At 38.3% G+C, this 25,274-nt stretch overlaps 1 protein-coding gene across 4 annotated transcripts in view; it reads left to right on the top strand.

Annotated features, from left to right (window-relative positions):
* The window catches only part of LOC113062875 (serine/threonine-protein kinase MRCK alpha-like), a 49,284-nt gene extending 24,232 nt beyond the window's left edge, over positions 1-25,052 (top strand). Inside the window, exons 6-40 of one of the 4 annotated variants that reach the window (XM_026232915.1) lie at positions 5,019-5,112; positions 5,197-5,397; positions 5,769-6,017; positions 6,178-6,257; positions 6,782-6,942; positions 7,017-7,139; positions 7,277-7,410; positions 8,513-8,755; positions 8,891-9,001; positions 9,190-9,440; positions 9,812-9,917; positions 10,681-10,805; positions 11,004-11,109; positions 11,200-11,348; positions 11,619-11,710; positions 12,165-12,241; positions 13,333-13,371; positions 14,751-14,867; positions 15,200-15,280; positions 15,999-16,104; positions 16,494-16,630; positions 16,772-16,911; positions 17,001-17,082; positions 17,335-17,554; positions 17,638-17,700; positions 18,268-18,560; positions 18,686-18,980; positions 19,096-19,193; positions 19,339-19,423; positions 19,569-19,692; positions 19,884-20,001; positions 20,591-20,708; positions 20,797-20,954; positions 21,602-21,676; positions 23,087-23,218. In XM_026232915.1, coding sequence (XP_026088700.1) covers positions 5,019-5,112; positions 5,197-5,397; positions 5,769-6,017; positions 6,178-6,257; positions 6,782-6,942; positions 7,017-7,139; positions 7,277-7,410; positions 8,513-8,755; positions 8,891-9,001; positions 9,190-9,440; positions 9,812-9,917; positions 10,681-10,805; positions 11,004-11,109; positions 11,200-11,348; positions 11,619-11,710; positions 12,165-12,241; positions 13,333-13,371; positions 14,751-14,867; positions 15,200-15,280; positions 15,999-16,104; positions 16,494-16,630; positions 16,772-16,911; positions 17,001-17,082; positions 17,335-17,554; positions 17,638-17,700; positions 18,268-18,560; positions 18,686-18,980; positions 19,096-19,193; positions 19,339-19,423; positions 19,569-19,692; positions 19,884-20,001; positions 20,591-20,708; positions 20,797-20,954; positions 21,602-21,676; positions 23,087-23,218 — 4,783 coding nt within the window. Of the gene's footprint in view, positions 1-5,018; positions 5,113-5,196; positions 5,398-5,768; positions 6,018-6,177; positions 6,258-6,781; positions 6,943-7,016; positions 7,140-7,276; positions 7,411-8,512; positions 8,756-8,890; positions 9,002-9,189; positions 9,441-9,811; positions 9,918-10,680; positions 10,806-11,003; positions 11,110-11,199; positions 11,349-11,618; positions 11,711-12,164; positions 12,242-13,332; positions 13,372-14,750; positions 14,868-15,199; positions 15,281-15,998; positions 16,105-16,493; positions 16,631-16,771; positions 16,912-17,000; positions 17,083-17,334; positions 17,555-17,637; positions 17,701-18,267; positions 18,561-18,685; positions 18,981-19,095; positions 19,194-19,338; positions 19,424-19,568; positions 19,693-19,883; positions 20,002-20,590; positions 20,709-20,796; positions 20,955-21,601; positions 21,677-23,086 lie in introns of all 4 variants that reach the window. The other 3 variants (XM_026232916.1, XM_026232918.1, XM_026232917.1) reach the window with 3 other exon arrangements.
* Positions 25,053-25,274: the final 222 nt, after the last annotated feature.

Raw genomic sequence — 25,274 nt, 5'->3', positions numbered from 1 at the left:
GTGGATGTATGAGGGTGTGTGAAAAAAGTTGAGACACTATAGTTTGAATGAGTGCATAGTGATGGGTTTATTATAAATAGTAGTGCACCCTCTAAAAAAAAATTGAATTAAAGGGGTATTTCACTTTATTTGAAAAGAAGAGCTCCAGGTTTTGTGCTTGTTTATAAAGTATTAAATTATTCATATTATATTATATTTATATTATATTATATTATATTATATTATATTATATTATAATTTAAACATTTATTATTTAATTTGGATCTGAAATATTCAATACATTTATTTGATCAAATCGCAGCTTTTGCAATTTAATAATTGCACTGTGCCATATTGCAATATTAAATTTTCTTTCACTTAACTGTGCCGCCCTACTTGATACAACTCTAAAATGATCCTAAGGCTGAATGACAGTGACTTTATCATTCATCACTGACATCAAACCTGACATGATGCATCCTTATGGAAAAAGGTTTAGAATGATATGGCGAGTAATAAATGTTAATTATAACATATAAACCATGTCTTTAAATGGATTTATTAGATCTCTCATTTCTAATGTCTCTTCATCAATTCACATTTACATTTTAAATGCAGCCTTCACACTTTGTTTCTAGTCTCCAGATTACATTAGTCAGTTTCTGCCCCAGGAAAAGCTTGGAGCTCTTGCTTTCACCCAGTCCTCATTAGACTAAGTGGGCAAGCTGTTGTGTTAAAGTGGAGGATTTTTAGAGCTTGTGCTTGTAAGTGGTGTTAAGTGCACGGTTGCTCTCGGCCAGATATTTGCATAGTGTGTGCTCTGATTCTTCCACTGAAAAGGACTGGCCCATGTCACAGACTGAGAGCCAACCGGACGAACTAGCATCTGTGTGTTTTTGTTATGGGTGACCATTGCATTATACTTTGTTATTGATCAGGGCCATATGTGTGTCTTGCTATTGATCAAAGCAATGTGTGTGATGTCTCAGCTGATTTCTAAGGAAGCTGGAATTTCATTCGCCACCAAAACATGGCTTGACACATCAAAAGCCAAGAGGGAATCTCTTGTTACCTGTAAGATCCTTTATCGAAGAGAAAGATGCACAGTCGTTGCCTGAGGATAAAGCCACATTCATCTGAAACGGCACAGGTGACTGGATGACCTTATGAAGAGCTTTGTTGGGCGACATCGACGGCTGTCTTAGTGCTTGTAGTTTTTTTTTCAACGGGCTTGACCTACAAGTTGAATTTCCACATTCTCCAATGTTTTTTTTTTTTTTTTTTATCAATTATTTAGCTCATTTATCAAGTAAAAAAAGGATGGAATGAATTGCTGAAATGTACCCAACGTCCCCATGCATTGAGTCCCACCCCCTTTCTTTCTTCCTGTCTATAGCTGACCAGCTTTCCCCGTGGTAGGCATGAGGTCGGGCCAGATGGTGTTCACAGATGGTTATTGTGGTCTTAAATTGGGATTACCTCCCTCTGCTTGCAGTCCGCTGCTCCTTAAGACAGCAGCCCGGGACAGAGCCTCCCAATTATCACCTACACTACAACCCTTGCTAACAGACCGGACCCCTTAATGCACCATTACAATGTAAATGGCTTTTACCCTAGCAGGAGGCACACAGCCAGGTTAACCAAATCTAATGTAGATTTAAGACAAGCCAAGTTTAACAGTATAAAGTAAACTTAGCAACGAGTAGCTGTAGAGTCATCATCAATGGCTATGCCATGAATATTTCCACATTATCTGTGGGAAACCTTGTTAGCCCATAGTGTTAATCTATGGACACGGTAGAGCATATTTGTTTGGCTCAGAGTTTCTCTACTTTTTAAATTGGTTTAGAATGTCCGCCTCTGCTTTCTGCTGTTTGCTCCGTGGCACAGGACTGTGACGTGAGAATGATCCAGTTTAGCCAAAGACCTCTTAGAAAGAAAAAAATGTTTAAGATCTCAGCGACAGATTCAGCAAAATGAGGGGCGTTTATGGTCTGCAGAATTGGTCATGGATCATGGCTGTTGAGAGATCTGCTGTGCAGTCGTTTTGATTTAAAAAAAATGTTTAAATGTTTAATTACAATTTTTTTGTTAAATTAAGTTTAATTAAAACATAAAATTAACCTAATTAATTGAGTCCCCAGAGCTGTACATCAATTCTGTAATGATTTTCTTTCTGAACAGTTAATGCATCAATTTGTAATTTTTTATTAAAAGTAAAACAATTCTTTCATCTGCCACAATAATGGAATAATAATGCATCTGAATTATAATTTTTTTGGGGGTGCTGTATACACACACACACACACACACACACACACACACACACACAGGTAAACTACTACTCAGAAGTTTGGGGTCAGTAAGATTTAATTTATAAAGAAATCTTTATAAAGTACTTTTATTCATCAGGGATAACTTTAAATGGATCAAAAGTGACAAAGACATTTCAAATTTCAAATACGTGCTGTTCTTTTGAGCTTCTATCTTTATCTTTTAAAAAGAATCAATATTATATTTTCGAAAAATATAAGGCAGCCCAACTATTTTGAAAATTGATAAGAAATGTTTTTTGAGCACCGAATCAGCATATTCAAACTATTTCTGAATGATCATGTGACACTGAAAACTGGAGTAATAGCTGCTGAAAATTCCACTTTGCAATCATATGATTTTTCTTATTATTTTAAACTATAATGAAATATTTAAAACTGTTATTTTAAATGGTAACATTATACAATAGTACTGTGTTTTATGTATTTTTATTAAATAAATGCAGCCTATTGTCCACGAATCTATATATAATGATTCAATTCAGTAGATTTTTAATCAAATCTTGTTGCATTTTTTAAATCGTTTTGCCTTGTTTTTGGAGCTAATTATTGTGTTTGATTTTATTATGTGTAAATTACTTATGGAGTATGACACCCAAAACAGGAGTGCTGTGTATGATAAACATTGTAGTATTGGCAATATCGCTTCATTATTCGGAGTGGATGAGGTCAAGCCATCATGAATAGAGTTCCACCACCCACTGTGTTCCTCACACAATCTCAGACAGACCTCTTTGTGTTAGAGCCTTCATTCATGGTTCATTTAGGCCTTCTGTTCAGCTGCTTGACAGCGGAGGGGGGTGGGGGGAGATATATCTTCATATCTTGCATGTTGCTGACATTTTAACAATCAACACTTCGACAAAAAATCTCTGCTTTCCACTAATCTACCCACTTAATGTACCAGCATTCTGCCAAGCACACGCACACTAACACGAGCTTGCAATGTCTTATTTGAGATGTTGGCTGTAAATTGCAACAAAAATGTCAGTAGTGCTGAGTTTTAGGGTTTATGAGCTGTTATGATTAATGATGTGCTGATGCTGACAGCCCGAAAGGGGAACAGAGTGGAGTGACAGACACACTGATGAAGCTCTTATGTGTTTAGAGTACACAAGCCACGGACAGTTGAGATAGCTGACTCCACTGTGATATGACCCTGTCTCTCTCTCTCTCTCTCTCTCTCTCTCTCTCTCTCTATCACACACACAGCGTGCACACACGCGCGTGTGGACGTGGAACGCGCAGAACTCTGCATTTGAACATTAAAGTTTTTGTTCTTAATAACAAAACATACTTCCAGTAGCTGGTCCAGAAGCGCCAGATTGTCGTAGTAAAGTGAGAATGACCTCCTCTCCTAGGTTCATGAAACATTCGTCCATAAAATGCATTGCTGTTCTGTTGTAAGTAATCTTTAAAGGGGGTTGAAATGCTCATTTTCACTCAATTTCCTGTTAATCTTGAGTACCTATAGAGTAGTACTGCATCCTTCATAACTCCAAAAAGTCTTTAGTTTTATTATATTTATAAGAGAAAGATAAGTCTGTACCGATTTTTCCCGGAAAAACCAGAGCGACTGGAGGCGTGACGTGTGGGCGGAGCTAAAGAATCACGAGCGCCAGTAAGCTTTTGCATTGAGGGCATCTGGAAACTGTGACATTACCGTGAGGAAAAAAACATCATCCAAAACAAACCATGGCTAACAGTCAGATTCAGCCGTTTATTTATGATCCAGAATCAGATCCAGAGGCTGAAATTTAACAAGAGCAGCAGCATCAACGACTACAGCAGGACGTCTCTATGTAGTACGTATTGAAACTGTATTTATTTGCTTAGCGGTTTTGGAAAATGAATAAGTTCCACTTTATGTAATTTTTTTTTAAGGTGTACATGTGGAAAGTGCAGTTTGATGACAACGTCGCATGTTGTTTACTTGATGTGCTTACGCGCCGATAGCTAAGTTAACAACACAGAGATATTTGAAGCAGTTTTACTCACTGGCGTCAAACTGGGCCTTGTTTGTAAAACAAGCATCTTCGAGATGCAGGGAACAAACACAAACACTTGCACAACTCCGTTGATGCTCTGTAAAAATAAACTCCATCCACTGGTTAATGCTGTTTTTTTGTTGTTTTTTTGGTAATCTGTGCAGGGTTGTCTTGCCCTGGCAACCAAAAACACACTCCTTTTGTGACATTTCGCGACGCTCTCGCTCTGATCAGTGATTGTCTCTGCTCTGCTCTATGGGAGCATGCTCTTCCAGGAGAAGTGCCCTCAGGACCCATATAAGGAAATTCTGCTCCATCTAACGTCACACAGAGCCATACTCGAAAAAAACTTTCCGAAACTTGTGACAAACCGTAATGAGTATTTTTGGAACAAAAATACTCCTTCAAACGTACAACTTAATTTTTCAAACTTTGTCCATGTTTAGCATGGGAATCCAACTCTTTAACAGTGTAAAAAAACTCAGTATGCATGAAATAGCATTTCACCCCCCCTTTAAGATTCCTTATTGCATCTACTTTGGGAAGACTACATAAAGTGTTTTTGCTTTTGCCTAGAAACACACAGCATCTCCCTGACATGGCTGCTTCAAAACTAACTGCGTCACTGAAACCACTATAGAAAATTTTGACTTTTTGTGTTATGTTTCCTTTTGGTTTAGAAAATGTATGTTTATGATTGTGTTTTATGTATAATCAGGGATATTAAGCCGGACAATATCTTGATGGACATGAACGGTCACATCCGGCTGGCTGACTTTGGCTCCTGCCTCAAGCTCATGGAAGATGGGACAGTGAGTTGGATCCTCAATCCTGAATTGTCAAGCACATGATTTCTTGCTCAGTAAGCAAGTCTTCTTGTTCCTGTTTTCTCTCAGGTCCAGTCCTCTGTGGCAGTTGGGACCCCGGACTACATTTCTCCAGAGATCTTGCAGGCTATGGAAGACGGGAAGGGGAAGTACGGGCCGGAGTGTGACTGGTGGTCTCTGGGTGTGTGCATGTATGAGATGCTGTATGGAGAGACTCCCTTTTATGCTGAATCCCTGGTGGAGACCTATGGAAAGATCATGAACCATAAGGTTCGTTTGCATTGTATTGGTTGATACCCCTAAATAAATTCCCTTCTGAAATCTGCAGTAGATTATCTTAATTTCTAGTTAACCCTTTCCTGTTTTAGTTCACCAGGAAAATTTGTTTGTGCCTCTGTCTTGGTATAAAACAAATAGTCATGAGCGGATGTTCTTTTTGTCTTTTCTTCACTATTTTATTCTGGATTAGTCATCTCAACCTAACAATGAGGTAAAAATTTGCCTATACATCAAGGTTCGTTTAGTGGGATTTAATTAATGGAGCACATCTTAGACCACCGTTATTAGCGTAGATAGGCAGAGATATCTGAGAGAGTCTCAATGCGCAACACTCGAGTATATTTGCACTCATTCATTTTCAGGAGCGCTTCCAGTTCCCACTTCAGATGACAGATGTGTCCGAGGAGGCTAAAGATCTCATCCGGCGGCTGATCTGCAGCAGAGAACACCGGTTAGGCCAGAACGGCATCGACGACTTCAAACAGCACCCCTTTTTCACAGGCATCGACTGGGACAACATCCGCACATGTGAAGCCCCCTATATCCCCGAAGTCAGCAGCCCCACTGACACCTCCAACTTTGACGTGGATGATGATTGCCTCAAAAACTGTGTATGCCTCTCCTTTCTTTCTAATTTTATCCTGGAGCTGATGTATTTATTTCACATAAATGCTTAATGTGTGGTTCCAGAGACACATTTTCTCTTAAATTTGCCACTATGTAGAACTGGATCATTTTAATGAATATTTGAGTTTTTCTGAAATATTTTAGGAGACGTTGCCCCCACCTTCACACACAACGTTTTCTGGACACCACCTCCCATTTGTAGGCTTCACCTACACAAGCAAATGGTGAGTCAGGTGTTTATTCATCATGCCTGGTTTAAATATGTAAAAAAGTATGAGAGTAAAGACTTTTACATTGTTAAATGCTGTTCTTTTGAATTTACTGTTCATCAAAGATTCCTTAAAAATCCATCACAGCTTACCGAAAAATACTGAGGAGCACAACCATTTTTAAAACATAGATAATAATAAATGTTTCTTGAGCACCAAATCAGCATCTAAGAATGATTTCTGAAGGATCACATGACTGCTGAAAATACAGCTTTGCCATCACAGGAAAATATTACATTTTAAAGTATATTCAAGTAGAGAACAATTGTTTTAAATTGTAATAATATTTCATAATATTATAGTTTTTGATGAAATAATTGTAACCTTGTTGATACTTTGTTAAAAAAAATATATACAAAATATTCACAACCCCAAACTTTTGAACAGTAGTGTAGATTGTAGTGCGCTTTAAATATTTGTATTAATTCTGCATATCACATAATTTGAACTGCAGTTTCTTGTGTGGTTTGGTTCTGTAGTACTCTGTCAGATCGAGGGTGTCTGCGGGAGTCCATGGGACCACCACAGGTAGATGCTGAGCTTCAGCGTAGCCTGGAGGAGAGCCTGGCCTCAGAGGCCTATGAGAGAAGGATCCGACGTCTAGAACAGGAGAAGACCGAGCTTACCCGGAAACTACAGGGTGAGGGCACTAACACATCCACACTGAATCATATTTGATCTTTCTGTCTCTCTGAAACATCCCTTTTCTCTTAGAGTCCACGCAAACAGTGCAGGCACTGCAGTACACTGATTCAGATGCCCCAGTGAATGCTAATAAAGAGGTAGAAATCCGGAGTTTAAGAAGTGAGATCGACATCCTGAAGAAACAGATAGCAGGTAAGAGCTCAATATTGAGTTAGAACGCACGAGTCAAGGGCACAGTCCTGGTCTTGGGTCTTTTTGTTCTTTATTGATTACCCAATGAGAGTAGTGACATCTCTAGACAAAGAATCTATAATGTTTCATCATGTCAGACTCTGGACAACTGGAACAGCAATTGGAGGAGGCCACCATAGTTCGAAGAGACCCGGAAGACTCGTCTAAAATAATCAGGAGCTTTGAGAAACAGCTGAAGAGTGTCATGCAAGAAAGAGATGATCTGCACAAGGTACCTATTCCATTGTATTTTAAGAAATCTGTAAAAGTTCATACTGTTAGCTAGTTTTCTACAGCAGTCTAGGGTGCTGAAGCTAGTCAATTAAGTCAAGTTTTTTGGAGTATGGTTAACTAGCTCAACCACGCACCCACCAGGTGAGCCAAGGTGGTTTACCAACTCCAGTCATGTTGGCCTTAAATCCAAAAATCAGGCTTCTGAAGTGCAGCTCTAACTAGTCTAAGATTTGCTGGTATTAGTTGGTTTAAACTGGTCTCCCAGCTTGACCAAGCTGATGTTTAGCTTGTTGATCAGATGAATATGCGCAGTCCCCTCTAAAGCCATCAAAATAGACAGATTGGCTAGACTGAGAGACCAGCTAGCCACTTTAAGCTTGTCTATGCTGTGTTTTTTCAAGATTATTGCCATAAATTACCAACTGTTTTTTGTGACTGCTGGCGTAAAGGTCCAACTGACCTGAGCTTTGACTTTAATCTTTAACCGTTCTGTTAAACAGATTACTGTTTAGTTCAGTGACAAGGATAAAGGCAGGGATACACTAAATGACTTGACATGACAATCTGAATATACTTTAAAACACTATGGATCATACACCTCCTGACTTTGTAAATAGTTACAGAGAAAAATTGGGCATCATGCATTAAAAGACTTAGAATCACGAACTACCAGACTTTCAACAACATAACAAATAATGCAGAAATGTGTCACATTGGTAGGAAGACACATGACAAATGAAAACAGTATTTGTTCAAAAACTGGCTCAAAATAATCAAACTATTTATATTTTCCGACTGGATTCAATCATAGTCTGAAGCTGTCTATCATACAAGATGTGATTTAAAATTTAAAATTTAAGATTTAAAATTTTACATTTTACATTTTACATTTTACATTTTAAATTTTAAATTTTATATATTAAATTAATTTTAAAATCTGTCAAAACTGACTGCACAAAATCTGCAAACCGACTCTGAATATTAGCATCTGGCATTGATCCTTCCACTCTGCAAAGTGGGGCAAAAATCTGGACCAAAGTTGTATAGTGTATTCCAGCCTTAAGTTATGTTAACTTTGATTCTGTAATGAATATGTGAAGGAGCTGCTGGAGTTGGCAGAGAAGGTGAAGGCTCAGGGGAAGGAGCTAAAGGAGGCTCACAGTCAAAAGAAGATGGCCATGAAGGAGTTCTCTGAGCTGAACGAGCAACTGAGCGATCTGCTCTCACAAAAGCAGCGGCTGAGCCGACAGTTCAGAGACAAAGAGGAGGAGATGGAAGGAGTGTCACAGAAACTAGAGGCTCTACGGCTAGAGATTCGCAAAGCTGAGAGAATGCGCAAAGAGGTATACGCATCAACTTACTGGTGTTTGACTTTATATAAGCCAAGTCGGCATGGTACGATTTTTATCATCAGTGCATCAGTCATTTTTGTGGATTTGTTGGCTGTGTATTTGATGTTTGTGGTGTTTTCGTCTCAGTTAGAGGCCCAGGCTGAGGAGCAAGCAGCAGAAGCTCAGAAGGAGAAGAAGCTACGAGAGAGAACCGAACAGTACAGCCGACAGTTAGAGGAGGACCTGGAAGAGATGAAGGTGATAATGCATGAGTATATTAATAGTTATAAAAATATATAATATAATATATAGCTGTGTGTGTATATTATATATTATATATATATTATATATTAGATCTTGTTTGCTCCCATTCCCCCCCCCTTTTCTCTCATGCTCTAAGTCCTTTAACCAACTTTATACTCTCATATGTCTCGATCTTCCTGCAGCAGTTGAAGCAGGCTGGGCCGCATCACTCGGCGGCGAGCTCAGATCAACAGCAGGAGCTGATGCGCATACGAGCGGAGCTGGAGAAGAAGAACGTGCAGTACGAGGAGGAGTTGTGCCGCCGGGAGACACTCCACACCAGCGAGCTGAAGGGCCTCAAGAAGGAGCTCCACGATGCTGAGGGTCAACACCTCACACTCCAGAAAGAGATTCTCATGCTCAAAGACAAACTGGAGAAAACCCGCAGAGAAAGGTACGTGTGTGATCATACCTGCCCAGGGTTTTGTGCAGCTTCTTTACATTGTCAGTGAAAGCATCAGGTAATCATCACATTCAGCCTTTACATAGCTACAGCTTTTCTTGTCTGCCGCCCACTTTGACAGAAAGGGCCAATCGGATGCCCCTCGGTTTGTTTTTATGTGACTTTAGAAGCATTCATCTGAAATTGAATATATTGAATATAATAACTATCGTCTGCGAATGGCACATGGTCATAATGAGACCACCAGCTTGTTGGGCCACCAAGGTGAACCGGCAGATTTGTTTATTTACATTGAATTTCCATGGTAGCAGAATGTATCTTTACTGTAAATTTTATCGTGTTCATTGTTGTGTTTGTAACAGCCAAACTGAGCGAGAGGAGTTTGAGACGGAGTACAAGCAGAAGTACGAGAGGGAGAGAGCCCATCTGATGGATGAAAACAGGAAGCTCGCAAGTGAAGTGGAGAAAGTGAGATCTCTATCGCTTTCAGAAACACGTGTGCCATTGCTCATGATATTCATTAACCTATGACGCTTTCATCACAAAAAGTATACATCAGACCCCTGAAATTCCCTCTTCTTCTCTGGCAGCCTTTCCCCAAATCTGCTAACATTCCTAGAGAGAGATCGTAACCACACACTCTTACCCAAAATTGCTTCTTGGCTCAGCCACTGTTTACTTTGGACTGCAGGGTAAAATCAGGATCAGCCCGTCAAATAGTTCTGCAAGTTTGGACGTATCAGATATTAAAGGGCTCCTTATTTTTGGTGGCATGGATATTAAACATTATTAATTTCGTAAACATGGAAACCCAAAACACAAAGGCAGCTTGAAACAATAGCGCAGCCGGCCAGACCTGTCGTGTCAAGTGCCAGATTGGATGAGGCTTAGAAACATAAGCAAGAATGATGGCATTTGGAAGGAATAGAACCAGGATGTGCAATGCCTGAATAAATTCTCATTCCTGTCAAAGAGCGCTGCAGAGGTTTTGCACAGACTCGCCGTAACATATTATGTGTGCTTCCTGTCTTTCGTGCAACATTCACTTTCCTATTGAACAGAAGAACAATGGAAGCTAGTAAAGTTGATCTGGGAGCCTTTTTTAATTAATGAAAATTATTTGTTGTTGTTTTTAGTAGTAGTTAACCATGACAGCACTGGTAGAAACATGCTAAGAACCACCTTAACACATATTGTTCTTTACTCGTTGTGGTCTTTTTTGTCTTTTCAGCTGAGCTCTATGTATGACCAGCTCAACAGTAGTCACAAGCAGAAGGACGAGGAGATGAGAGAGTTGGCTGATAAGAAGGAGAGCATTGCCCATTGGGAGGCCCAGATCACTGAGATCATACAGTGGTGAGTGGAGCCCCCTACTTGCAGCCGTGTGGCATCACACTTGCCAAGAAATACATGATAATGATGACCTTTACCCATGTATGGATCCAGATGATGCAGATCATTTGGCCATTCATCACTTGAATGCAGTTGCAGTTTTTCGGATTTACAGATGTTTTGCTTTGTCAAGGTAAAGCTGAACTAAGCTAATCTGTGCAGGGTGAGCGATGAGAAAGATGCTCGTGGTTACCTCCAAGCTCTAGCCACAAAAATGACAGAGGAGCTTGAAGGGCTCAGGAACACCAGCTTGGGAGCCAGAGGAACGGTGAGACATGCACACAGCAGATGAGGATGAAACACATATTCTCATCTTCCTGAATGTCTGATGTGGTGGGTCGCTACCTCGTTTTGTTAGGACATGCCGTGGAAGATAAGGCGCTTTGCTAAGCTGGACATGTCTGCGCGTCTAGAACTGCAGTCTGCGCTGGATGCGGAGATCAGAGCCAAACAGTCCATCCAGGACGAGTTTAACAAAGTCAAAGCGTCCAACATTGCCACAGAATGGTAAGACCACACATATCAACATAGCTCTGCTCAGAGTTCTGGTTTGCTGATTTCATATAAAGGTTTTTTGTTTTTCAGGTCAATGAACATTCATTTCACTCTTTATGTGAATAGTTTTGAAATTCGCTTCTTGTTTTGTTTTAGTCAATAGAGCTTTTGCTAAGTTTAGCTAAAGTTTTTTTTTAGCTAAGTTTCTGTTCACTCTCTCTTTTCAAATGAGGTGAATTTAAATAGTGACACAGTTTTCCCTGTGTTATTTTTGTCTTACAGCAAATTGCAAGAGTCCGAAAGTAGAAACCAGGAGCTGCTTGCAGAAATTGAGAGGCTGAGGAAAGAGACAGAGGAGCTGAGACTGAGGAGAGGTGGCCATCAGTGTTATTTTTTTATTGTTATTTATATATTTTGTAGCATTACTTAATACTTCTTTTGGTATTTTTATATGATCAGTTATTTTAATTAATTTATTTTCTTTTTTTTATTATTTCTTTTTATTTCTTTATTGCTGTAATTTATTTGTATTTCCATTTAATTTGAGTAATGTTAGTACTTAGACTAATTTTAGTTAATTGCCAAGACAACTATTTCCCATTTTGCTTAAGCTTTGTAAGTTTAAGTTTTTCATCCTTATTTTTTTAAATGTTATTTTATATCAGGTTTGTTTCAATGAACAAAAAAAATAACAACAACAATAACTTCAAATATCCAACCTACTCAGCATTGCTTTAGATTAAAAAAAGAGCAATTCCGTCTCTGTTACAGTCTAATTTGATGAGATTTAAATAAGGATGTGTTTTAATAAGATTCTGTCACTTTTAGGTGTGAAGCACCAGGATTCCCAGAATTCTTTCTTGGCATTCCTCAATGCCCCCACTTCTGCTCTGGATCAGTTTGATGTAAGTGTACGATCCCAGACATCTGCACATAGGTTCACCCTGATTCCCAAAGAAAGATTTTTCATCATTCTTATTTACATTTTTATTTTTTAACTTGTTTTCTGTATTCTTCTGATACATCCTAATCCGTTTTATTTTTAGTATTCTGTTATTTTGTTCCTGTCATAATGTATTTGGTTATTGTTTTGTTTTTTCATTCTGTTGTCCATCAGGACTCATTTTCTTCCTCTTCGTCTTCTTTAGTAGAATTTTGGGAAGATGTAAGTTCTTCTTCAGCCATGTTGTAATGGAATGTCTTTTTGCATCACTCATTTTACACATTTAACAGAATACCAAAGGAATCTCAACTCGCAATTGATTCTAATACAGTTTGATGTTAGCATGTTGCTAAGCTAATAGCACAACATTCAAATAAGTATAAAAATATATACCACAGACAAATAAAGGGTAACAAAATACATTTTCACTACACTAATCCTTTCTATTCATACTTTTCTGGGTAACACTTTAGAATAAGGTTCCATTATTTAATGTTAGTTAACTACTTTCGTTAACATGAACTAAGCAAGAACAATCCTTCTACAGCATTTATAAGTCTTAGTTCATGTTAATTTCAACATTTACTAATGCATTATTTAAATCAAAAGTTGTGCTTGTTAACATTAGTTAATGCACTGTGAATTACCATGAACTAACAATGAATAACTGTATTTTCATTAACTAACATTAACAAAGATGAATAAATACAGTAATAAATGTATTATTCATTGTTTGTTCATGTTAATTAATACATTAACTAACATTAACTAATGGAACCTTATTCTAAAGTGTTACCCTTTTCTGTATTGAATTCAATATTGAATTGGTTTTACATTCTACCAGCAATATAGTTCATGGTTACATTTTACTTTTCTGATCCTACATCCACTCCAGTGTCCTAGTAGTAGTGAATCCTTTGTGCGTGTAAATTATGCCCAGAGATCCAACCTCATTCCCTTCCCCTCTTTCTCCAACATGATCGTATCCAGCTGACATTTGTACATTAAGTACAAAGTACAACTCTCATCTTTGTTCTCTCTCTTCTTATGAAGCGGTCACCCTCTTTTGGTCCCGGCAGCAAAACCAGACGTGTAAGATCCGCTTTTGTCCTGTGTAACAGTAAAATCCCCCCACCATCATATTTTTTTGCTTTGGTTGTGACGGCCTGTTTTGCAAATTGCATGAGTGGCAGCTCTGATTGTGGCGATATCTGTAGTGCATGATACCTTCATTGCTGAAATGCATCTGAAATGTATTTGGGAACTTTTTTCATCTATTGAAAAGCATATGAACCATATATGGCTTAGCTAATTAAAATTGGTGGTTTACTTTCCATACTATCTGCTTTTATGATACATTTTAAAAGACCATTTAAATGGAAAGATATAAAATTCTTGCCTTAATATTTGGATCTAATTTGAACTTTTGCTTAGGTTAAAAAGATTAAAATAAGTTGTTTGTTTTAACTGAACACTTTCTCATCATTTACAGACCCTTATGTCGATCCAAACCTAAATGTCTTGTATTCCCGCATGGTGCACAGAATAAGTTGGGAAGAATTGGAACTCTCTTCTTTTTCGATCAAAGACGGTCAAGTTTCATAGAAATTTAATATTGGGGCAGTAGATTTCTATTTCAAACAAATGTTGTTCTTTGGATCTTTCTGTTCACGAAAGAATGCTGAAAAAACTTAGCAAGGTTTCCACAAAAATATTTAACCGTACCAGTTTAACGACAAAATAATGAGAAATGTTTCTTGAGCAGCAAATCGAATGATTTCTGAAGGATCATGTGACACTGAAGAGTTGCGTAATGGCTGCTGAAAATTCAGTTTTGCCATCACAGGAATAAATTACATTTGAAAATATATAAATATATATGATTTTGCATTGTAATAATGTTTTACAATATTACTGATTTTGTTGTATTTTTGATCAACTAAATGCAGGCTTCATTTTAAATCATTAAAAAAATCTTACCGACCCCAAATTTTTTAACAGTAGTGTAGTTATTTGATGAAAAGTTATACAGAAGTCTTACAGGACAGGTAGGGAAAGACATGACGGTGAGCAAATGGTGACAGAATTTTCATGTTTAAGTAAACTAATCCTTTACAGATCACTTCAATGTAAGAGCCTCATAAATTGTGGATATACTTCACTTTATTGTTTTCCAAGTAGGTCCATGGTGTTTTTTTTTTTTCATGCTGTTCATCATTCATTTCGTCTTGCATGTGGTGTGTGGTCTCTGTGTAGCGGATGTATTGTGCCTTTACTTATTGGCTCAGTGCCTGGGAGCACATGCTTTGTTCTGCTTAGAGGGTGTAATTCCAGTAAAAATATTATTGTCATGATAATCTTTATGGTCTTGATATATTTCGCTGTGAGTGCGTTTCACTCTGCATGGATGCATCACAGTCTGGCCGCATGACACATTTTGTAAAAATAATTACCATCTTTTTGTTTCTTAGCTTGACTCGGCAGATTTCACTCCCTCTAATACTCCATCACGAGATGAAGATGCAAGATCTCGTCGTATATCACGCTCGCGCTCTCCGTCATCTGCCAGTGACATGGAGCCTATTGAGGTATCCTTTGGACTCTTAAAGGATAAGTCCACCTAGAAATGAAAATAGTGTTACTATTTAATCACCCATATATTATTTCCATCTCATATGCATTTTTTTTTTTCAATGAAGCACAAAAGCAGATGTACTGACCACTCTTTTCCATATAATTAAAGTGATCCAGCTTGGGTCCATCATTTCAGATTTTTTGTTTTTGTGTTTCACAGAAGAAAGAAAACCAGGTTTAAAATAATTGCAGAATTTTCATTTTGATTCCGTTTTTCCTTTAGCTCTTACCAAGAGTTAAATGAAATTTAATAAAATGTACTTGTGTTGGTGTGTCCGCCTCCTAGTTGATTGACCACACGTCACGTAGTCTGCAGACGCCAACAGGAAGATCAGGCTATGGGAGCTTGGGACACTCTTCACCGAAGGTAACTATTTACATCATAACTGTAGGAATGTTTCAATCTGTGGAGATTACACTGCCATTCAAATATGTAAGATTTGGAAATGTTTTTGAAAGAAGGCTGCATTTATTTCATAAAAAGTGACCCTAGACCACAAAACCAGTCTTAAGTCACTGGGGTATATTTTTAGCAATAGCCAAAAAAACATTGTATGAGTCAAAATTATAGATTTTTCTTTTATGCCAAAAACCACAAAAACCAAGGTATTAAGTAAAGATCATGTTCCATGAAGATATTTTGTAAATTACCTACTGTAAATGTATTAAAACCAAATTTTTGATTAGTAATATAAATTGCTAAAAACTTCATTTGGACAACTTTAAAGATGATTTTCTCAGTATTTTCCAGATTTTCAAAAATTGTTGTATCTCGGCCAAATATTGTCCTATCATAACAAAGCATATATCACAAACATATTTATACAGCTTTCATATGTTGTATAAATCTCAATTTTGAGAATTTGACCCTTATGACTGGTTTTGTGGTCTAGGCCCTAGGACCACAAAATACAGTAAAACAATATTGTGAAAATTTTTAATTAACTGCGTTTTAAATGTAATTTATTTCTGTGAGAGCAAACCTGAATTTTTTATTTATTCATTTACAATAAGAACTCTTATTGTCTTAATGCATATGGAAAGGGTTGTGTTTAATAACGTTGCTGATGTTCTCTGCTACACAGCCCAAGGCGCACCAGCTTAGTGTGAAGACCTTCAGCGTTCCCACCAAATGTAACCAGTGCACCTCTCTGATGGTGGGACTTATCCGTCAGGGCTGCGCCTGTGAAGGTGAGACAGCAGAAGAGAAAGGAATCTGTGTGGTTGAAGTATTTGAGACAACAGTGAATGTGATATAGTTTTCAAGATGATCAAACCTGTATGACTTTATTTCTTCTTAGGAACACACAAGGACAACCAGCATGAATCTTAATTATTTTCTTTACTGTGTTCCATTTACTGTACATTTACATTTATGCATTGGGAAGACCCTTTTATCCAAAGCGACTTACAGTGCATTCAGGCTATACTTGTTTTTTTTAACAGTATGTTCCACAGAAGAAATAAAGTCATGTCAGTTTGGAACAAAATAAGGGTGAAACTTTATTAAATCCAAGGATGCCTTATTTGTAGAATCCTCAGTAATACTCAATGCCGTTTTCCTCCATCTCTCCCTACAGTCTGCAACTTCTCCTGTCATGTCACCTGTGCTGATAAAGCACCCTCTGTGTGCCCCGTTGCACCAGACCAAACCAAGGGCAAATTGGGAATCGACACTCAGAGAGGCATAGGGACTGCATATGAGGGCCATCTTAGGGTAAGATTTGCCAAATATGTTCTGCTTTTCATATTTAGTTCACTATTGCACAGTCTGTCTTCATACTATGTCTTTTCCACATTTTTTTGGCTACAAACTATGCTAGTTGTCTTGTAATGGGGCTTTGACTGTCTTCTCCAGATACCAAAGCCCACAGGGGTGAAAAAGGGTTGGCAGAGGGTCTGGGCAGTGGTATGTGACTTCAAACTTTTCCTGTATGAGCTTGGAGAAGGGAAGGGTGCCCAGCCTGGTGTCATAGTTAACCAGGTCATCGACATGAGGTGAAGGACATCTTCATTCAAAAGTGATGCTCAAATATTGAAGTCAAATATTTAATATATCGTGCTTGACTCGGTTTTATCCTGAGCAGGGATGAAGAGTTTTCCGCCAGCTTTGTTCTGGAGTCTGATGTCATCCATGCTAACAGGAGGGATATCCCCTGTATTTTTAGGGTAAGAACATACAGGAAATTTGTAACTTCATACTGTAGAGCAGGTCCGAAATAATTGTTATTACAAAACTTGTTTTTGATGAACTTTCTGTAATGAAAAACCATCACAATATCACAGATCAAATAATAGCGATCAGGCCATTATGTGATAATCATGACTGAACTAACTATAGCTTTAGGCAGTCATTAGTCAATTCATTTCAAGACATTATTGAATTGCTTTTTAAACATTGTTCTTTAATTCATTCCACAGGTAACAGCATCTCAGCTGTCCACCTCCTCCAGTCAGAAGACGTGCATCCTGATGCTGGCCGACAATGAGCACGAGAGGACAAAGTGGGTGTCCGCACTGAATGAACTGCACCGCATTCTGAGGAAAAACAAGCTGAAGGAGCGTTTCGTGTATGTGCCTAAAGAAGCGTATGACAGCAGCCTTCCTCTCATCAAAACCACCCAGACTGCTGCTATTATTGGTACAGAGACACACACACAAAAAAAGAAAGAGCAAATACTTATACCCTTACCAAGATGTTTGATTGTCACAATTTCTGTTTAGACCATGAACGGGTTGCTTTGGGGAACGAGGAAGGCCTGTTTGTAATCCACGTCACCAAAGACGGTAAACTTCCTTCATTGATCCTCCTATTTCTTCATTGGCCAATAAACCTAAGGTTTGTGGCTTGTTGGTCAGAAATCTAGACTGGTAACTTTAAGTTTGTTGGTTTAAACCTTGGCAAGTCTGATGTATGAGCTACCAGTTCGCTTCAGGGTATTTGAGGTAACATTTCTGTAATTCCCAAATGTTAAAAACACTGACATGCTCTCCATGTGTCTAAAAATGGCATTGGAATACCAGACGTTTATTACATTTTCAGGAAAATGAAAAGAACGACTGATAAAAAAAAACATGAAAAATGGTTATTGTTAGTACAACCTTTGATTGTAAATTACTTTTCTTTATATAAAAGCAGCAAAATCAATGTTTTGTTTTTCCTGTTTATCAGAGCAGACATATTACAAATCTATTAAAGTTTGTAAACTCTAAAAATGTTTATGGTTTGTAAGATTTAACAGTTCCTTTTTTACTTTAAAAAGTGCACTACCATTGCTGAACAATGTGCCCATTAAATCTGAAATAACTAATGCAAGACCAACATTCATTAAACATTTTTGTTCTGTCTAATAGAAATTGTTCGTGTGGGTGACATTAAGAAGGTCCATCACATAGAACTGATGCCCAAAGAGCATCTAATGGCCGTGATCTCGGGCAGGAACCGACAAGTGTGTCTGATCCCCATGGCTGGGTTTGATGGGAGAGAGATTGACAAGAATAAGGTGGCAGATACTAAAAACTGCCAGGCACTGGTGTCTGGTGTGGTGCGCAATAACACCTGCTTCTGCCTCGCCATTAAACGGCAGATCTCCTGCTACGAAATTAACAAGAGCAAGTCTCGCTATTGCCATCTGGTGGACATACAAGTACAGTATTCAAAACCTCTTGTCATTTTTTTTCAAATCAAGTAAATGCAGTCTAAATGTAATTAGTGAACATCCTCATTAGATCACAAAGATCAGCAACATCAACAGCCCTTTCTGTGTCTCAGGCTCCAGGAACTGTCCAGTGGATGGCGTTCTTTGGCCAACAGTTATGTGTAGGATACCAAGCGTGCTTTATGCGCTACAGTTTGCATGAAGATACCCCTCCGGTCAGCATGCTCCACCCAGATGACCCAACATTGGCGTTTATTAAGGCAGAGAACTTGGATGCCCTTTGTGCAGTGGATATCTCCAATAAAGAACTGCTGCTCTGCTTCAGCAAAATTGCAGTGTATGTAGACACACACGGGAGACGCTCGCGCCAGCAAGAGCTAATGTGGCCCGCGACGCCCACCGCCTGCTGTGAGTAGAGACAAGTTAACCGTCTTTTTACACTTAAAGATTTAAGACAAGGGTCGAGGTGTGGCTGTGAAAAAGATTTGTTATTTTGACCTTGTGGATGTTTTATACCTCGCAGGCTACAACGCCCCCTACCTGTCAGTCTACAGTGAAAATGCAGTGGATGTGTTTGATGTGAACACTATGGAATGGATACAGACCATTCCTCTCAAAAAGGTTTGCTTATTTCGCTTTCAGAAGTCTTTCGAAAACGTAATTCTTAAAAATAAATAACTCTTGCACATCCACACACTATTGTAAAAAGACCAGTACGTGAATCATCTTATAAATGAATAAATAAACGTTCACTGGCTCTGTGCAGGTCCGGCCGCTGAACATGGAGGGTTCTTTGAATCTCTTGGGCCTGGAGACGGTCAGACTCATCTACTTTAGAAACAAGACTGCAGGTAATGGCACTGTCTCTGTAATTCATTGAAATGCAATGATCGTAGCTCAAGTCGCTTAATTTTTTTGATTAGTAGTGCTGTTTGAAATAATGAATCATTCAGATTTGAATAATTTGTCTGATAATGCATGATGTGTGTGTTTTAGAGGGGGACGAACTGGTGGTGCCTGAGGTGTGTGATAACAGCAGGAAGCAGATGGTACGCAGCATGAGCAACAAGAGACGATTCTCGTTCCGTATTCCTGAGGAGGAGAGACTGCAGCAGAGGAGGTGAATGTCTCTCTCTCTCTCTCTCTCTCACACACACACACATGCATGCACACATTTGTGTACTACCATGCTAAAAAGACAAGCTGAGCATTTTCAAAGCACACTTTGTTAGGTCTGGATTTATTATGCACTTTTTGGAACTTAGTCATTATTGTGTTATTATATTAACATACTGGTGTGTGTGATTGCAGAGACATGTTGAAAGATCCAGAGAAAAGGAACAAGTTGATCTCCAGTCCTATGAATTTTAACCACGTGGCTCATATGGGTCCTGGAGATGGAAAGCAGATCCTCAGAGATCTGCCAATGGTGAGAGGCTCATCTTTAAAAGAATATTCTGTGTTCAGTGCACACAAGTTCAGTCAAAATGTGGATTATTGTGTTAATAGTATTACCACAAGACGTAAACAATATGCTTGTTAACATGATTTGAGTGTGCAAAAAAATTGCTCACTAATCTTTTGAATGAAGGGTTACATTTAATATGTAACTATTAATACATAAGTTTTAGTAGAATAGTGAATAGAAAGTGTAAAACAAAACAAAAAAGTATCTTTAGCTTTTAAATCCTCCAAATATTGTCCCCCTTCACTTATACTATAAGTGCCTCACTGTAACCTTGGTTTTTACTTTCTTTATAAGAAATGGAGGAAATGAGGGAGTCTTCTTTTTTTTCTTGATGGTACATTCTGCTACACAAATGCTGTCGATTGAGCTTAACTTTTGTCGAACTCAGAATATCCCTCTAATGCTTTACAACCTCGTTTTGATTTGTATTTTTCTGGTTATTTATCAAAGCCACTCCACTCTTGGTTTGTGTCATGTTCGTCCCATTCATTGCATGTTTTTGTGTCCCTGCTCTGTGTGTGTGTGTGGTGTTTCTCTGCGTAACCTGTAGAATGTACGTGCTCAGGACAATCGAGCCGTATTCAGCGGTTCCATCAGCATCCCATCAATCACCAAAAACCGTGCCGAACCTGGGCGATCCATGAGCGCCAGCAGTAGCCTAGGAATGCGTACGTACACACAAGTTGTCTACTCTTATATTTATCATATTCCGTGGATTTCATTCCCAACCAGTTTCTTTCTTCTCCTCTCTATCAGGGTCGTCCTCTCAGAATGGCAGCGCTCTGAGGAGGGAGTTTTCGGGTGGCAGCTACAGCTCTAAACGCCAGACCATGACGTCACCCTCCGAGAGCTCGCTGTCGTCAGGAGGCGGGATGGACGTGGGCGAAGCGCCGCTCTCTCAGTTCGATAGAGAGGTGAGTCATGATGTAGGAGGAATCGGGACAGTGGTATCTATATCACCTCATCACATCGAAGCCAAATTTGCACTATGCAGGGACATCAAGGCACATGACCAGCAAGCCTCGGTATTCATGATGATTAAATTTGAGCCTTATGTTGTCTTCATGTGCTATCAGAATTATTGTAAATATGCGATTCCTAGTTAGAAATTGGATATTAATAGCCTCTCAAGGTGTATTCTTAGTGATGATGTTACTCCAAAAAACAAACAAAAAAATGTATTCACATTCATGTCGTTCTAAAACCCGTATGATTCTTCTACACATCTTCTGACTTATAAAAACAGCTTGCCCCATCCCTTCCCATTAAGCCTGTAAAGGTGGAACACCTATAATTTAATTTGCCCCAAAGCACTTGAATGCAAATGAGCCTTAGCCCTCTGTTCGCCCCCTCCTAGCTTTGTCAATGCTTACGCCACTTTATGCCTGCCGCCCCATTCCACTACATCCAACAGAATCCTTAGCAACCCACCCACCCACCCGTGCCCTTATCTCACCCGTCATCACCCCATAAAGCTGCGCTTCGTACCTCCCGGCTGCTTCATTCTCCTACAGCAAGTTTGGAAGCCATTCTGGCACTCAGTCTGCCCTTTCCTTCTCAGTGGCAAGCAGTATCGCCCTCGGAGAAGACCCCTGATCTGAAAAGGGCTTTAAGGACCCTGCTTAGTAAGATGAAGGTAAACGTCACACATTTGCAGTGAAACATACACACCCACACACACGATTGCGGTCATCTGCACACTGCAGCCCTGCAGAGCGCTTCTCAAGTATCCACTGCCCATTTTTGAAGCTCACGACCCACAAGTGATCGTGGGGATCAGGGAGCTTCGGTTGGGAATAGCAAGCATCCATCCGCATGTCTCGCCTTCATACCGCTCTTGCTGGCCACCCCCTGTGTCCACTAGAGAAAACAAAGGTCTTTATGTGAAGAAAAGAGAGTTGGACTAGAAAAATGCTCTGTGCAAGTAAACAAATGTACTCAAGGGGGCGCTAGAGTAAAATGTATGTGACTCTATTGATTTGCTAGCTGCGAACCATTGGCTATGAGTGTTTTGAGGATGAGTACTTGTCTTTGTGTGTTGAATGTCTATGTAATTCATTTTATTTACTTTGTAGTGCTTTGTTATCAAAAATGCAGCTTGATTAAAGGACCTTCATCGGTTTTATGCTTTGTAGACATGGCAGAGCCCAATCAGGAAGACCAGTGCAATATTCTAGAACGAAAACATTCAAAACAAAATGCTAAATTTGAGTAGTTTAGCATATCTGCAATTTTGTAGTTTCTACATTTTGCACAAGTTAAATGGTTAGTTAATATTCGGTCATCATTTACTCATGTCATTCCAAACCTGTAAGTTTCTTTCTTTTGCAGAGGAATGTTTTAACCTTGTTCATAAAAAAAATAAAAATAAAAAATAAAATATATATATATATATATATATATATATATATATATATATATTTTTTTTTTAATATATATTCCCCAAAACGACATTTTCCACAATACCTTCTTTTGGGTTCCATGGGAGTAAGTTAGTTTTAAAGGTTTGGAATGAAGGTGTGTAAATTTAAATTGTAATATTTGGGTGAACTATCCTGATTACTATTCCGTTAAGATCATCATGTGAAACAGCGACTTTTCTGTTCATGTTCCATGTTTACATGCCAACTTCTGTTACAAACTTGCTTAAAGTTGGATTCAATATTCTAATAATTTTTTGCACAGTATTTTGTATAATTGCATGTGTCCACTATCGTTCAAAAGTTTGGGGTCAGTAATTGATTTATTTAAAAAAAAAAAAATGACAGCAGAGACATATAAATAAATTATTATAATTTAAACAGAAAACAATTAAATTGTAATAATATATTGTAATATAACGGTTTGAACTATTTTAGTTAAACATAAAAATTTTACTGAGCCCAAACCTGTGAATGATATATGTCCATCATTACTTGTCTTGTTCATGTGTGCTTTTAAAGGAAAACCTTGGGCTAGATAATCATAATGGCTACTTTCTATAATCCACAAATTCTGTTGGTAGCGCCTCTGTTGTTACAATATTATTTGTTTTTCTGTTTGTCAGGACTCTGATTCACCTCGGCACTCCACCGCCTCCAACAGCTCCACCTTCAGCAGCCCGCCGAGCCCCGCCTCCCCGCACAAAACAAAGTCCCTCTCCCTGGAGAGCACAGACCGCACAGTGTGGGACACATGATGGACTCAACAACGAGCCAATCACAACAAACTTTGAGTCTGCCAGTCACAGTGCTCCGTCCCCTTCCATCCAGTTGCATCCAGGCACTACAGGCCCCTTCCAATTAATTTGCATAAAGCATCACCACTGGGGAACGTACAAAGGAGAAACCACACCAACACAAGCGTGTGTATGTTTGAGCGACCAGGACGCGCATGACCTGCAAAAGCTGATTGGAGGAAAAAGTCGAAGTTCGGTTCTGGATTTTAATGTGACTGGTGTTTGTACATAGAATGGGTTAGGGTTAAACTTTTATTTATTTATCATTTAGCCATTTCAAAGTGGAAAATACTGTCCCGTCCCTCTCATGTAATGGAATGATGATTCCATTATAGAATCTCTCTAATTTACCTGGGGGAAAAAATGCAATGATGTATATATATTTTTTTTGCTTTTAAAAGTGATGTGTGCTGTGATTCGTTTGTTACTTTGGCTAAATGGATGAGAGACGAACTCATCGATCGCTTCCTGTCCTAGATTTGTAGGAATTTATAGAGGCGATGACGTGGAATCTGTCATCTGTCATCTTCGCCAATCTCCACATAATCCAAACCTTCCGTGAACCAACATGACCTGTGAAAACACCACATTAATGTACATAGGTTAAAAGTATAGTATAATATATAATAAGGAAATATTGAAGAGATAAACTATGTGAAAAAAACCTCATTGCTTTTATTTTGTAAAAATTATTTTAATATACTCGTGCTGAGACCAATTAAAAAGTTCTGTCAGTTCCTTTAGACTTATTTTTTTTTTTTTTTTTTTATGATAAAATATTGCCTTGTGTATTTTTTTTCTTTGTTGTGTTTTTTTTTTTTAAGATTTTTGTGAGACACTACAAATGTGCTTAAACTATAAAATTTGCATCATGTCTGGGTTAAGTTGTGCTTTATTAGATGACAATACATGCATTGACTTGAACGAAACTGTACAAATATCAGCAAGGTGGCATACAAATATCATATTTCTGCAATCTGCAACCCTTAAATCCAAATTGTGGAACTTGTCCAACGTGTAATTTGAGATTTGCAGACAGACAAATGATTGTGTTTTGTTCCTGGATGGTTTCATCTTAATGTATCAGTATGGGAAATTGCTTCACCCATATAGTTTGGCTCTTTCTATCTTTTCATTGGATAATTCCGTAACTTTATCCCGTTAAGTGTTAAAACGTTCACACCACTATTAAATGTGCCATTAAAATCTATAACAAGAATCTGCTCCCACAATGCCTGCATGTATTTGTCATTACTTAGTTGTCAGATTGCATTTCTTTTGGTTTCAAAGGCATTTAGCCCATCCGAGGAAAAATAAATGTTTAAAACTCCTCAGAAATTACACGTCTAATAAGCGACACAGGCTTCACTCTGTTCCTTATTCACTTTGCAGCTGATTTAATCATTAGTTACACAAAAAAGTGAGTCGCCCACCTCATGCAGGCTTCTGTTTGGTGCTCAGATTCTGTTCCTTAAATTCCATAAAGTGGGAAACTTTTAATTTGATTAATTCTTTAAAGGTTTTCCAGAAATTTGGGTCTTCATTTTGTATTATCGTTCCATCTGTAGTAAGCAACCGCAATGGAAAAAAGACATTTGGACAGAAACCTTCGACTTTACATTTATATGTGCTCATTCTCATCTCAGTTCTTTATTTTTTTTCAGGATGAAAATATCATTTGAACAGTTTTGCATCTCATAAATGATAATTCCGTGTTTCATGGTTGTATTATAGGTGCATCTCAATAAATAAGAATGTTGTGGAAAAGTTTTCAATAATTCAACTCAAATTGTGAAACTCGTGTATTAAATAAATTCAGTGCACATAGACTGACGTAAGTCTTTGGTTCTTTTAATTGTGATGATTTTAGCTCACATTATACAAAACCCCACCAATTTACTATCTCAACAAATTAGAATACTTCATAAGTATTGTGAATATTAATTTTTAGTGAATTGTTGGCCTTTTGGAAAGTATGTTAGTTTACTGTACATGTACTCAATACTTGGTAGGGGCT

This window comes from Carassius auratus, chromosome 45, assembly GCF_003368295.1.
Source record: "Carassius auratus strain Wakin chromosome 45, ASM336829v1, whole genome shotgun sequence".
Lineage (NCBI taxonomy): Eukaryota > Metazoa > Chordata > Actinopteri > Cypriniformes > Cyprinidae > Carassius > Carassius auratus.
The sequence above is the reverse complement of the archived record's forward strand: the minus strand, read 5'-3'. Positions and strand labels throughout refer to the sequence as shown.